Raw genomic sequence first — 13,074 nt, 5'->3', positions numbered from 1 at the left:
ATAGGTGAACATCTACAACCCATCGCTTTCTTCTCTAGAAAGCTTTCTAAGACGGAGCGAAACTATAGCACTTATGACCGAGAGCTGCTGGCCATATTCAGTGGCATACATCACTTCCGCCATTTTCTTGAGGGCATGCCGTTTACCATTTATACTGACCACAAGCCTTTAACGTTTGCCTTCCAACAGCGACATGAGCGGCAGTCCCCACGACAGATACGCCAACTAGAATTTATTGGACAATTCTCGACCGACATTCGACATATTCAGGGTGCAGCCAATATCGTTGCCGATTGTCTCTCACGACCCGAAGTAGACGCTGTCACAACACCCATTACCATTGACTATAACCGGCTATCCGAAGCTCAGACTACAGATGAGACTCTCCAACAAACTCTGAACGATCCTGCTAGCTCCTTACAACTTCAGCGAATAGTTCTACCAGATAGCCAACGACCTATTTATTGTTCAGTCCAAGATGGTCGTATACGAGTTTATGTGCCAGCTGTGTTCCAGAGAGACGTTTTCCTGAAGTTCCACACGCAGTCCCACCCAGGACATGCTGCTACATTACGAATGATTGCCGAACGCTTTGTGTGGCATAACATGAATCGCCAAGTCAAGCAGTGGTCACGAGAGTGCATCCAATGTCAACGTGCCAAAATTGGACGTCACACTGTTACACCTGTGACACCTGTAGGAATGCCAGACGATCGATTCGCACACATACATGTCGACATTGTGGGCCCACTTCCAACAAATCAGAACTTTCGATACCTGCTCACAATCATCGATCGTTTCACGAGATGGCCCGAGGCCATACCTATCTCGGAAATTACAGCCGAAGTTGTTGCGCAGAAGCTCCTTGAGGGATGGATATCTCGGTTTGGTGTGCCAGCAACCATAACAACGGATCGAGGTAGGCAATTTGAGAGCCACTTATTTCGCCAGCTCAATAGATTGCTAGGTGTACAACATATTAAAACCACTGCCTACCACCCACAGTCAAATGGATGTATTGAACGTTTCCACCGAACCCTTAAGGCTGCTCTCATCGCCACGGACACAGTATCATGGGTTGACGCCCTCCCTCTGGTCATGCTAAGCCTTCGAAACACTTTCAAACAGGACATTGCGTGTACAGCCTCCGAGTTAGTGTATTGTAAACCAATATGTCTCCCTGGACAGCTGCTTGTCCCTAGTGCTGCTACACCCGACGAGCATAGTTTTGTCCAACGACTACGTCAGACCATGGGAGCATTGCGGCCTGTACCGACGAGCAACCACTCAGTCCGCACTGCCTTTGTCCATCCGGATCTGCAGACTACGAGTCATGTGTTTGTGCGGAGTGATACAGTAAAGCCTCCGCTTACACCTCACTATACCGGCCCGTTCAGAGTGTTGGAACGAAGTGACAAGTTTCTAACTGTAGATGTCAAAAATGTTCCTCAGAGAATTTCCATGGACCGACTCAAGCCAGCATATATTCCAGCGGCCCAACAGGTGCAGGAAGAACATGTATATGCCAACCGTCTGATGAGTAACACGGTCAACATTGCCGTTCGAAACCAGTAGGTTCTTCACTGGAGGGGAGCCCTGTGGCAGATTGACAGTTAGCATACGACCACATATGTGTTGACCGGCTGGGGAAAGAAGAGGAGACGGATTGACGGACGTCTGTCAGAAGATTTTAGAAACTCAGAATACAACTGTCATAATTTTTCTTACTGGTTTTAGTATGTAGTTTGTTGTAAATAAACAAATAAAATAGTTTAAAGTGTGCCCCGACTACTTTGCATCCCGCAAACCGGCCACAAACTCATCAAGTACAAAGTGTAGCTATTGAATTTTACCTCTAATAGGACATACCTATGTTTATAAATCAAATCAAACTGCCATTATTTTTGGTGCTGAATTAGCCTGTAAGGTTACCATACTTATTTAAAACACCCTGCATTGATGAAAAACATGGCTAGTTAAAAAAGTACCTAAGTTTTTTATTATCCAGCATAAACGAATGAATTAAAAAACAGAATGTTAAGAAAATATGTATTTAAAAACACAGTTTGATTGGTACACTCGTACCAAAAACCTGGACAATTAAGTTCAGAGCAAAGAAATCGTCTGCTGTTAAAGATGTGCAAAATATTTTATTCTCCTATATACTCCCTAAAACGACCTTCAGGTCTAACCGCAAGACGCAAGAGTCTCGCAGGCTTAGTCTTGTTCTTGCTTAAGTCTTGCATGCTAAGTCTTGGTCTTGGTCTTGCTAAAATTAGGCGGTCTTGGTCTTGGTCTTGCGAAAACGCAAGAACAAGACCAAGACTGCAAGACCAAGACCGATTTTGGGCAACACTACTAAACACATTAAAGTCACCCAAACCCAATTCAGCATCTAAGATTTTAGAAGTAAGCCATGTTTCAATGATAACAATAATATCGTAACTAGAAAGAACCACAGCCTGTCTGAAATTCGGAAATTTGGTGCACATACCCCCAGCATTCTGAAAATATAATCTCAATGATCGTTTTTTGAATTATTGAATTTCTTGACGATTCTTGGCACCCCATTAAAGTATTTGATCATCAAGTCCGCTTCACCCTGTGTTTTCCTGTGTTCCAATTCCTGATAAACTACCTTCACTTTCTCACGTTGCAATAGGGTAAGATCAGCTCCAATACGCAGCTTTGAACCCATTAAGGCTCTGCGTTGTTTTAAACAAGACATAACAAGGGCTGAATCATTGAATGCGACTTTAAGAGGTCTTGTTTTATCCGCTAGTCGACCAAGACTAAAGGCTTTAAAGGTGCTGTTGGTTACACCAATTTTATTGAGAACACCGCGTACCTCATTTCTGTCATGTTCAGCACGGATGTTAGAATCATTTGAATGGTTTTCAGGTACATTATATATAATAATATTTTTGGCTCTCCGGCTCCTGTCTTCTAGCTCCTCAAAAACTGCATCAGTATTTAGTGTTGGGGAAGATTTTAACTCCTGAATCTCCTTTTTAAGACTAACCACCTCTTGTTGAAGTTCCTGGACAATCCTGACCACCATGGGGCGCCGATTTAAATGCATTACGACACTCGACACAAAGATATAGAAGATTTATGTGTTCTCCATAGTTAATATTTGTATTTCCAATTTAATAGCAACATTTAACACTTTCAGCTCTGGGCCAATATCAGATATTTGTCTCAATGTGCTCACATTAAAAATATGTAACCGTAGTTTTTGGTTTTAGGTTATATTATGCAGAAAATCAGTTTTTTGCCTCTCCTGTAAAATTGTAATTTAATGAGATACAAGGTTTTCACACTAAGCCATCGCTATAACAAAAATACTAAATACAAGTTGGGTAGAGTCACTCATCTTTGATCTCTAACAGACTCAGTCAAAGAATGTTTAAATCTTAAGGTACAATTCTGACAACGACTGCAGACGGCAACTGCAGGCGGCAGTTAGAGTTGTCACCATGACGACGCCATTAGGGAGTGTTCAAATATTACGTAACGCGATTTTTGAAGATTTTTGACCCCCCTACGTAACGCACTCTAATGGGCGTTTAACTATTGTGTAACACAATTTTGACCCCCCCTGCGTTACGTAATACTTGAACGGCGCCTTACTTACTTTGCACTATTAATTTGTATATTTATTAGCAACTGACGTTCTGCCAGACAGTGGTGGTTAATAATTATGCAAAGTAATGATGTCGTCATGGTGACAACTCTAACTGCTGTCTGCAGTAGTTGTCGGAATCGTACCTTCAAGGTACAATTCCAACAATCATTACTTTGCACTATTAATTTGTATGAGACTGATTTCGACATCTGAATGCAACTACTGTCCGCTAGAATGGTGACAACTGTAACTGCTGAAGAGCTGTACCTTGACAGATTTTATATCCACCAGATCATAAGATTGATAAAAGTAATTTCCGAGTGTCTAAATTTTGTTAATTGGAGAGAAGTTGCCGTAGTTTGTGTGATAGAGTTTTATAGAAAACAGTATGCCATGTCTCTAAGAATTCTAGTACTACATCTAAAGTTGATAAGACTTAACCCTAGAAAGGTGGACACTCATAAATTTGACGACGCCCCTCAGTTTTCATCACCAATCATGTAACTTATGCCCATTTACAAATACACTCTTTAGTAGCTGTTTCTTGTCTTGATTTGACACCTTGGCTGCATTTAGAGATATTTATAAACTTACGTTGGGTGCGTTACAAGGCATATATGCCCTGTATACCCCATTTGCCACTGTGTGTTACGACATAGTCAATGCAGCCAACCATTAGTGTGGTACAAGGTCTATTTGTCCGAACATAGCCAAGGTGTTAACAAGTGGTGGGTGTGTTTCTTTATTACTGTATTTGCGTATTAGACTTTTGAGGCTCATTGTAAATTTTATGACAGTCCACGTTGCAGTTTTGAGCACTTTTAGCCTGTCCTTAAAATTTGGGAAGAAAATGAATATCAGTTACGTAAAGAAAAGAAACATAAGTTATATTTCTATTGACCGAGTAAAAAGAGGCACATGACTACTACATATTGCAACCAAATGTCATAACCTTATATGGGGCGAACACTCTATTTATATTTGTGCCACTTACTAAGAGTGCTACGACATACATTTATTCTAATTTTTGGAATAAATGTGTTTATAATTACATTTTTCTATTTCTTTTCCAATTTTTTGTTACTTGTCATAAAAATGACGAAAGTCCACCTAGACTGCCAGTAAATAATAGTCCACCTTTCTAGGGTTAATAAAATAGAACAGTCAGTGGTATGGTCAACTGGTTTATAGAGAAAAACTTTCTCTGGAATGTCAAAATATTTGAACCTGGTATTTCTCGATACAATGATTTCTGACATGAAAACTTTCTACGACCTTAGAATTGTAACAAATATTAATGAAAATATAGACGGATGGCCAAGAAAATGCAACACTTTGTATAAGGTTATTTTTCCTTCAGTTTAGTTTATTTGTAATTTTTAGTCATTTTCGATTGCTTTTGATCTACCCAAAAAATTTAAAATGCCAAGTGTTCATGGTCATCGGCAATTTCGTTATTTAAGCAACTTTGAAAAGGATGCATTGTAAGCATGAAACAGGCTTGTTTTGGTTCACAGGAAATTTTACGAAGAGTTGGAAGGTAATCCATCAACAGTGTTAAGAGTCTGGACGAGGTGGTCCAATGATGAGGCTAATCGGCATAGTAGAGGGTCTGGATTTCCTAGCCTATAATATTGCAAAGCCTTGTTTTGTGTTATCTTAGACTTCTTGCTCTCGGAAATATGACGGGACAGTGTACATCAACTAAGATATTTATGATTTGGTTGCAGCGGCAGGAAGGGTAGTCTTAAGGGAAACAGTAAATCAAGATTACTTGGGAATGGAACTGAGAGCTTACCATCTGCTTTTGGTGTTACCTTTGACACCACAGCGTAATGCTGGTTGCTTAGAATAGTGTAGAGCTCAGCAAAACTGAACTGGCCAATGGAATTTTGTCTGCTTCATTAATGAATCTAGGTTTTGATTGGCTGGCTACGATTGTCACATAAGGGTAAGACGTTTTTGAGGTGAGAGACGAAATATAGACATGGCTGTTGACTGTCATACAGCAAGATAAACAAGCATTATGTTATGGAATGGGGTACTATATGTTTGGAAAACAGATCACTTTAGAATATTAGGTGTTGCATTTTTTTGCCATCAGTATACTAAAAATTGTATACTTTACTTAATATTAAGTTGTAAGCCAAAATCCTCTTTCTTTCAGGTTTGAAAATCCCTTTCAAAAAGTTGAAGGCTGCATCCAAGCAGAATATTAAAAGAATTAGACAATAGATATAAGTATAGACACTAATCGCTGAGGCAAGACAAAAGTGTTTCCTCTAGAGTTAACTAAGGACATAACCCATAAAAAGAAGAAAATATTGTGGGGTTATGTTTTGACCTTGTTTCATGTTAATATGGTTCTGAATTGAAAATATATTCTTAGTACACCACTTTGTAGACTTGGTTACTCTACTCTGGAGTATAAACACAATACTGAAACAGATAAAATCATGTCTGATCAAATAGAAGTAAAACAAGAATTTAGTGAAGTGTGTAAAAAAGAAGAAGACGATGATGAGGTGGGTGATGCACTACTGGATACCTTTAAAATCGAGATCAAGGAGGAGCCTAAGAGGGAAAGTGCCAGTGATACATTTGATTCTGCAGACCTTAAGGAGTATCCTATAAAAACTGAAGAAGAACAAGATGGTAAGTAGATAAAAAGCATAATAAAGCTTCAACCCAAACCCTTTTTGCAGTGTGTCATTGATTTTTTATCAAATAGGATTTTAAGAATGTCACCAATGATTGCATGAAATTTTAATTAAACCTGATTGTTACCAGAATCGTAATCAGCCACATACAGGGTGGGGCATTGGTGCAGGAAAGTCCAATTAATCGTTTGTCATACAAGATATGAAAAAAATTATTTAGTTAAAAGTTGGGGCGTAGATAAAATCCTGATTTAAAAATATTTTCAAATATACAGGTACAGGGCCACCCGTATTGGCAGGGCTACGCAAACTTCAGTTTTCTTTAATGGAACACTTATATTTTTACATTTTTGGATTCTGCTCGATGTCTTCTTTCTTAAAATGTATAGATTTGTAATGTTATCAGGGGTAGTTTAAAATATAATTGTTTTTTATGAATGTCGTAGCAACTTTCACACCCTGTAGAATTGTAGTGATTGACATCAGAAACTCTGTTTATGTTCAGATGATTTTTAATATAGTCATATAGTAACGTGTGATCCAAAATTATTGTTACTATAGGTGGCTCTGAACGACAGAGATAGCTATAGGGTGCATGTCTATTCTTAATTCAGATATACTTTCCAGTTTACGTCAACTTTGCAGTGTACGTCAACTTAAAAAGAGAAGTTAGGTTATGTAGAGATGTTGGTTGTGGACATATACAGGCATCTTGTTTGATTTTATTTATTATTGTTAATTATAATTTTGTTAATTCTTTTTATTTTTGATTAAAGTTCTGTGTTAAAGGTTTTGACTGATTTTGTTAATCAAAATTAATTGATAAAGCAATGATATAAATTCAGATTAAAACAAGACATACGTAATTTTTTGCACGGCTAGCTTTGATCCCAATAATTGTGGATCGCTCGTTATTATAGTATACCATTATTAAACTATATGTTTATGTTTAATTTTAGTATACGGGTCAATCCAAGCCAAGTGGTCCAAAGGTGGTTGCTTGACTATTTTTAATACTTTTTATTTTTCTACCTTTTAAACTTCAGTATATAGAGAGTACAAAATTGCATTCATTTTATTTTTAAAAAATTTAGTTTGCCGATGACGGCCATTTTTGTTAAAGCGTGTCGATCATTTTCACGGAAAACATGGCTTCGCTCTTTAGCCAATATTTTTTCTAAAGTTTGTCCTAGAACAATAAATGAAAAACCAAACTTTTTAGAAAAGTATGCTCTAAAAAACAGCCTATAGCATTATTTAATTTCAAACTACCCTTAAGGCCTTAAATGAACCTCAAACTTTGAATAGGTAAACTGATAAAATTCCATTTTCAGCATTTTTTTAACAGCATAAGGCAAGCCGATATTGGTTTGTAATTTTTTTCTGGAAAAGACATACGTACATAATTTAAATAAAATAAGTTTGAGCTTTGAGACTTGAGTAAATTTTTTCAAAAAAAATCTAAAAAATGTAATTTTTTTTTAATTTCAAAGTTTGACCCCTTATATCTCTGATGGGCACGGATAAAAAAATTTGAAATTCGGCTGAATGTTAGTCCTTAGCAAGTAGAATAAGGAGTAAAAATTTGGAGTTGCAGACTTACGTCATATAGGAGTTACAGACCTGACAAAATGGTCAAAAATCAAAATGGTCAAAATATGAGCGTTTGCGGGCAGGGTAATTAAAATTCAAATAAACTATCTAATGAAATAAAAATTAATCTATTTTTACCAGATTTCACAATGAATACAAATTTATACAGGGTGGGCCAAAAAAAAGAGTCCACCTCGATATTTGGCAATAGTTACCTATTAGATTTTAAGGAAATGCCGAAATAGGTCCATTTTTATTTTTATTATATCGCAAGTTTTTGGATATATTTCATACTACGTGACGTCATCCATCAGAGCGTGATGACGTAATCGATGATTTTTTTTAATGGGAATAGGGGTCTTGTGGCAATTAAAAATACATTGTACTGTTGTCAGAAAATAGAAAAAAAATGTTTATTTCACAAATAAACATTTCTTAAATCACTAAATTAAATCACAAACAGCCTCCCACTTACCTCTTGAGAGTTTGAACATTTAATTTAAGCGAAAAGCAATGTTTATTTGCCAAATAATAATTTTTTTTTCCATTTTATGACAGCAATAAAATGTATTTTGAGTTAAATAAATTACATACATTCTACTTTTTGTGTCAATTAATTTAATTTAAAAATTACTTTTTGGCCACCCTGTATAAATAATTATATTATTTGAACAGAGAATTGAACACTCTTTCAAATGTGATAACATACGACCCCTATTACCATTAAAACAATAATCGATTACGTCATCACGCCCAGATGGATGACGTCACTGACGATGACACGTCATGGATACGTATGACATATATATAAAAAAATTGTAATTTAAAAATAAAAATCGACCTGTTTCGGCATTCCCTTAAAATCTAATAACTGCCAAATATCAAGGTGAACTCTTTTCTTTGGCCCACCCTGTATAAATTTGTATTCATTGTGAAATCTGGTGAAACTAGATTAATTTTTATTTCATTAGACATTTTATTTGAATTTTAATTACCCTGCCCGCAAACGCTCAAATTTTGACCATTTTTTCAGGCCTGTAACTCCTATATGACGTAAGTCTGCAACTCCAAATTTTTACTCCTTATTTTACTTGCTAGGGGTTAACACTCAGCCAAATTTCAAATTTTTTCATCCGTGCCCATCAGAGATATAAGGGGTCAAACTTTGAGATTTTTCAAAAAATTACGTTTTTGAGATTTTTTTTGAAAAAATTTACTCAAGTCTCAAAGCTCAAACTTTTTTTATTTAAAGTATGTACGTATGTCTTTTGCAGAAAAAAACTACAAACCATTATCGGCTTGCCTTATGCTGTTAAAAAAATGCTGAAAATTTAATTTTATCAGTTTACCTCTTCAAATTTTGAGGTTCATTAAGGCCTTAAGGTTAGTTTGAAATTAAATAATGCTATAGGCCGTTTTTTAGAGCATACTTTTCTAAGAAGTTTGGTTTTTGATTTATTGTTCTAGGACAAACCTCAGTGAAAATATTGGCTAAAGACCGAAGCCATGTTTTCCGTGAAAATGATCGATACGCTTTAACAAAAATGGCCGTCATCGGCAAACTAAATTTTTTAAAAATAAAATAACTGGAATTCTGTACTCTCTATGGACTGAAGTTTAAGAGGTAGGAAAATAAAAAATATTAAAAATAGTCAAGCAACCAACCTAATTTATATTGGACCACTTGGCATGGATTGACCCATACAGGGTTAGTATACAGAATGAGTATTTTCTGAGTTTTCTTAAATGGAACACTCTGTATTTTAGTATTGTAATAAAATTATTATTACTTTTTTATTTCTTAGGCATTCTCTACACCTAAGTTCTTTAATTTGTGAGTTATCCGCGATTCTTTAATTGCAAATATTAATTGCAACAAAAATTATGTAAAATTTTATTAGGAGGCCGTGAAAATATTCAATCAAAAATAATTTTTTGAAAAAAAAAAATTGATATTAATCTAGACTAATCCGTAATTTTTTAATATTAGATAAGATATCTAAATACGAACGTAATTAAGATTAGGTATTAATGGGTAAAATGAAAAAAAGACACAATATTCTACCTAGTTGGCTATATGACACTAAATTTGCTTAAACATTTGACATTATACTATTTTTATAGTTCCAATTGCTTTGTTACCATTTCTAATATGAATTTTTCTAATGAGAAACTGATTAATTTGGTTTTTGTGCTAGAACGGTGTAACAAAAATGTGCTACTATTCATTAGAATTTATCATCAGCAATTCCCTGATAGACTAAAAGAAGGGAAACTTTTGAAAATTTACTAGAACGGTTTCAAGGGACTGGACACTCTTTTCTAGTAATCTCTCACTCTGAGTGATTACTTCTTGTAATCATTTCACTTTACTTTAAACTTAATGCATTAGAGAGAATTCGATAAACTATGACACACCGAAAGAAAGGTTTGGTTTGAACTGTATATCGATAGCATAGAAGACAGATGTGGTATGTGCATTAAAACAAATTTTTCAGTAGAGTAATTTTTGAAGTTTGGGCACTTAGTTTTATAAGTCTAACTTTTATATTGATGTAGATATATACACTAATTTCTTGACTACTGTTATATTAACAATTTAAAACAAATACTTCATTTCGAATGTTAAATATACAATTAATTACCTATTCGCTCCGTGCATGACTGACGTGACACATAGTGTAGTCGCTTGAAATTTTCGGTAAACACAATTTGACGTTAATAGGTCTGGATCCCGCGTATGAAAAAAAAGTTGATTAATAGCAAGCTGAAAATTTGTTATTAGCTTAAGGGTGTCCAGTCGGACAAACTTTTATACATATATGGGAACACTGGAACAGGGGCAGTTTGAATTGTGGAACAGGTTAAAAATTTGGAACGGTCACACCACGAAAACGGCACATTTATTTTGTCCGACAGAACAGACTTAAATTCTTCGAACAGAGATTAAACTCTCATGCAAAAATCAGACTCCTATTTATCACCAAATGGGCGTTTTAATGAGTGGAACACGTAGAATATGTCAAATGACAGGAATTATGACAGGTGATAAATAGCAGTCTTATTTTTGCATGAGAGTTTAATCTCTGTTCGGAGAGTTTAAGGGCCGGTTGTTCGAACGCTAATCAACATTGATCACTATCAAATACTTAATTACTGTCACAACTGTCAATGTCAACTTTGGTTGGGTTGCCGAAAACATAATTATTGATGACAATTATGAAATTAGTTAATCAATTATGTTAATAATTGTTATGTTAATTGACTAACTAATCTCATAATTATAATTAACTATGTTTTCAGCAACCCAACCAAAGTTGACATTGACAGTTGTGACAGTAATTAAACATTTGATAGTGATCAATGTTGATTACCGTTCGAACAACCGGCCCTAAGTCTGTTCTGTCGGACAAAATAAATGTGCCGTTTTCGTGGTGTGACCGTTCCAAATTTTTAACCTGTTCCACAATTAAAACTGCCCGTGTTCCAGTGTTCCCATATATCAAAGTTTATGCGACTAGACACCCTTAAGCTATTAACAAATTTTCAGCTTGCTATTAATCAACTTTTTTGAAGTTATACTTCTTTACCGGCGATAGAGGGTGAATTTTTATATGGTAAAACCTAGCGACCGGGCGCATGCGCATTATAACTTTGTTCTGATTGGATGTTCAAATGACATGTCAAAAATTATTCAATATGGCGGCTGTGGCACAGCTGTAGTTAGATTATTTATGGTAGTTGCGTTTTAAAATTTGTGTGAAAAGAAACAACAAACAAAAGTTAGTTAATAGTTATACTGCCTTTTTAAATAGTTTTCATATACCTATATTTTTGGACTTTTGGACTATTTTGGACAAGGAAAACTCATTCTAATTTGGTAAGTAGTTTTTATTATAATCATATTGTAATTATACATTTGGATTAGGTTGAAATACATACATTTATTTTCTCAAGAATGCGGATTTTAGAGAGAAATCCCAAATTAGGTTCGATTTTTATTTTTAAATTATGATTTTTTGGCGTAGATTTATTTATCTAGTAGGTATGTAATGCTTTGATTTACATACTTAATTTGATTACCAACAAAAGTTCTACCAATCTTCATCTAATATGTTGTTTTCTTACTGTTTTGTTATATTTTCTTCCACAAAATTTAAACTACATAATTTAATCTTCAAAACAACTGTCAAACAGTAAAACGTTCAGTTACCGTATTTTTCCACATGATAAATAATGTGGGATTGGACGAGTGAGTCTACGCTTCGATTACGAATCAAAGCGCCACGAAATTCACGGGTTCAATTCCCGATGCAAGTTTTATTTTTTTATGCATGTTGTGATTGTAAGTATATTTGTTATATAATTTTTTTTCAGAAAATGCGTATTTAAAATTTTTGCCAACAATTATTATCGTGCAGAAATCATTTTTTCTTTGTGGCATTTTTCAATGTGTTTGTGTGCGTTTTATTCTTTTATTTTTTTAAATTTTTGGTATTGTCTTAAAAATCACATAATATGTAGTAGAAGTATAACTTCTTACGTGCGTACAAAGTACACACACACATTCTTTTTTTTTTCATACGCGGGATCCAGGTCTATAAAAATATGATACACATATGACATAGTTGAAGTTAATGTAATATTTTTATTTACCATTTTTGATAATAAAACAAGTTCGAGTGTCAAATAAACGTCAAATTAAATCTCCCGGATATTTGGAAGCTTTCTAAAGAAAATTTTAAGGGTTTTTTTCACTTTTTCGTTATACATAGTTTAGTTGGCAGTGTTAACATTAATTAAGTGAACATCGAAAGCAATTAGTCAGTGTGAATTATTATTACCAGATTTTAACATCAGCTGGGTTTATTGAACTATTCAGTTCGTGGTGTGTACATAACACAAAATGGAAATAGATGACGATAGGAATATACCACCAGATCGGGGAAGAAAAGAAAGTCAGTATGAAAATATAAATAATGAAAATCAAAACGGCAATAATAAGGTAAGCGAAATATCTATTGAAAAATTTGAAAAAAAGAGTTGTCATATTTCGCCGCTAGGGGCGCTGATATAGTTTCATGTATCCCTACCATGGTCACGCACGGAGCGAATAGATATATGCGCTAACCATTTCTGTGCACTACTTTATTGTAGATACCACATCTGGCTGCTTATAATGTTAACTGTTTA

At 34.9% G+C, this 13,074-nt stretch overlaps 2 protein-coding genes across 3 annotated transcripts in view; both read left to right on the top strand.

Moving 5' to 3' along the window:
- The window catches only part of LOC114336990 (zinc finger protein 91-like), a 251,669-nt gene that overhangs the window by 31,596 nt on the left and 206,999 nt on the right, over window positions 1-13,074 (top strand). The window contains exon 2 of the mRNA XM_050660069.1: window positions 5,796-6,283. Within this exon, the coding sequence (XP_050516026.1) occupies window positions 6,085-6,283 (199 nt within the window). The 5' untranslated portion in view covers window positions 5,796-6,084. The remainder of the gene's footprint in view (window positions 1-5,795; window positions 6,284-13,074) is intronic.
- LOC114336973 (zinc finger protein OZF-like) overlaps window positions 1-13,074 on the top strand; it is a 181,829-nt gene that overhangs the window by 121,206 nt on the left and 47,549 nt on the right. The gene's annotated exons all lie outside the window — the stretch shown is intronic.

Source organism: Diabrotica virgifera, chromosome 9 (genome assembly GCF_917563875.1).
Source record: "Diabrotica virgifera virgifera chromosome 9, PGI_DIABVI_V3a".
NCBI lineage: Eukaryota > Metazoa > Arthropoda > Insecta > Coleoptera > Chrysomelidae > Diabrotica > Diabrotica virgifera.
The sequence above is the reverse complement of the archived record's forward strand: the minus strand, read 5'-3'. Positions and strand labels throughout refer to the sequence as shown.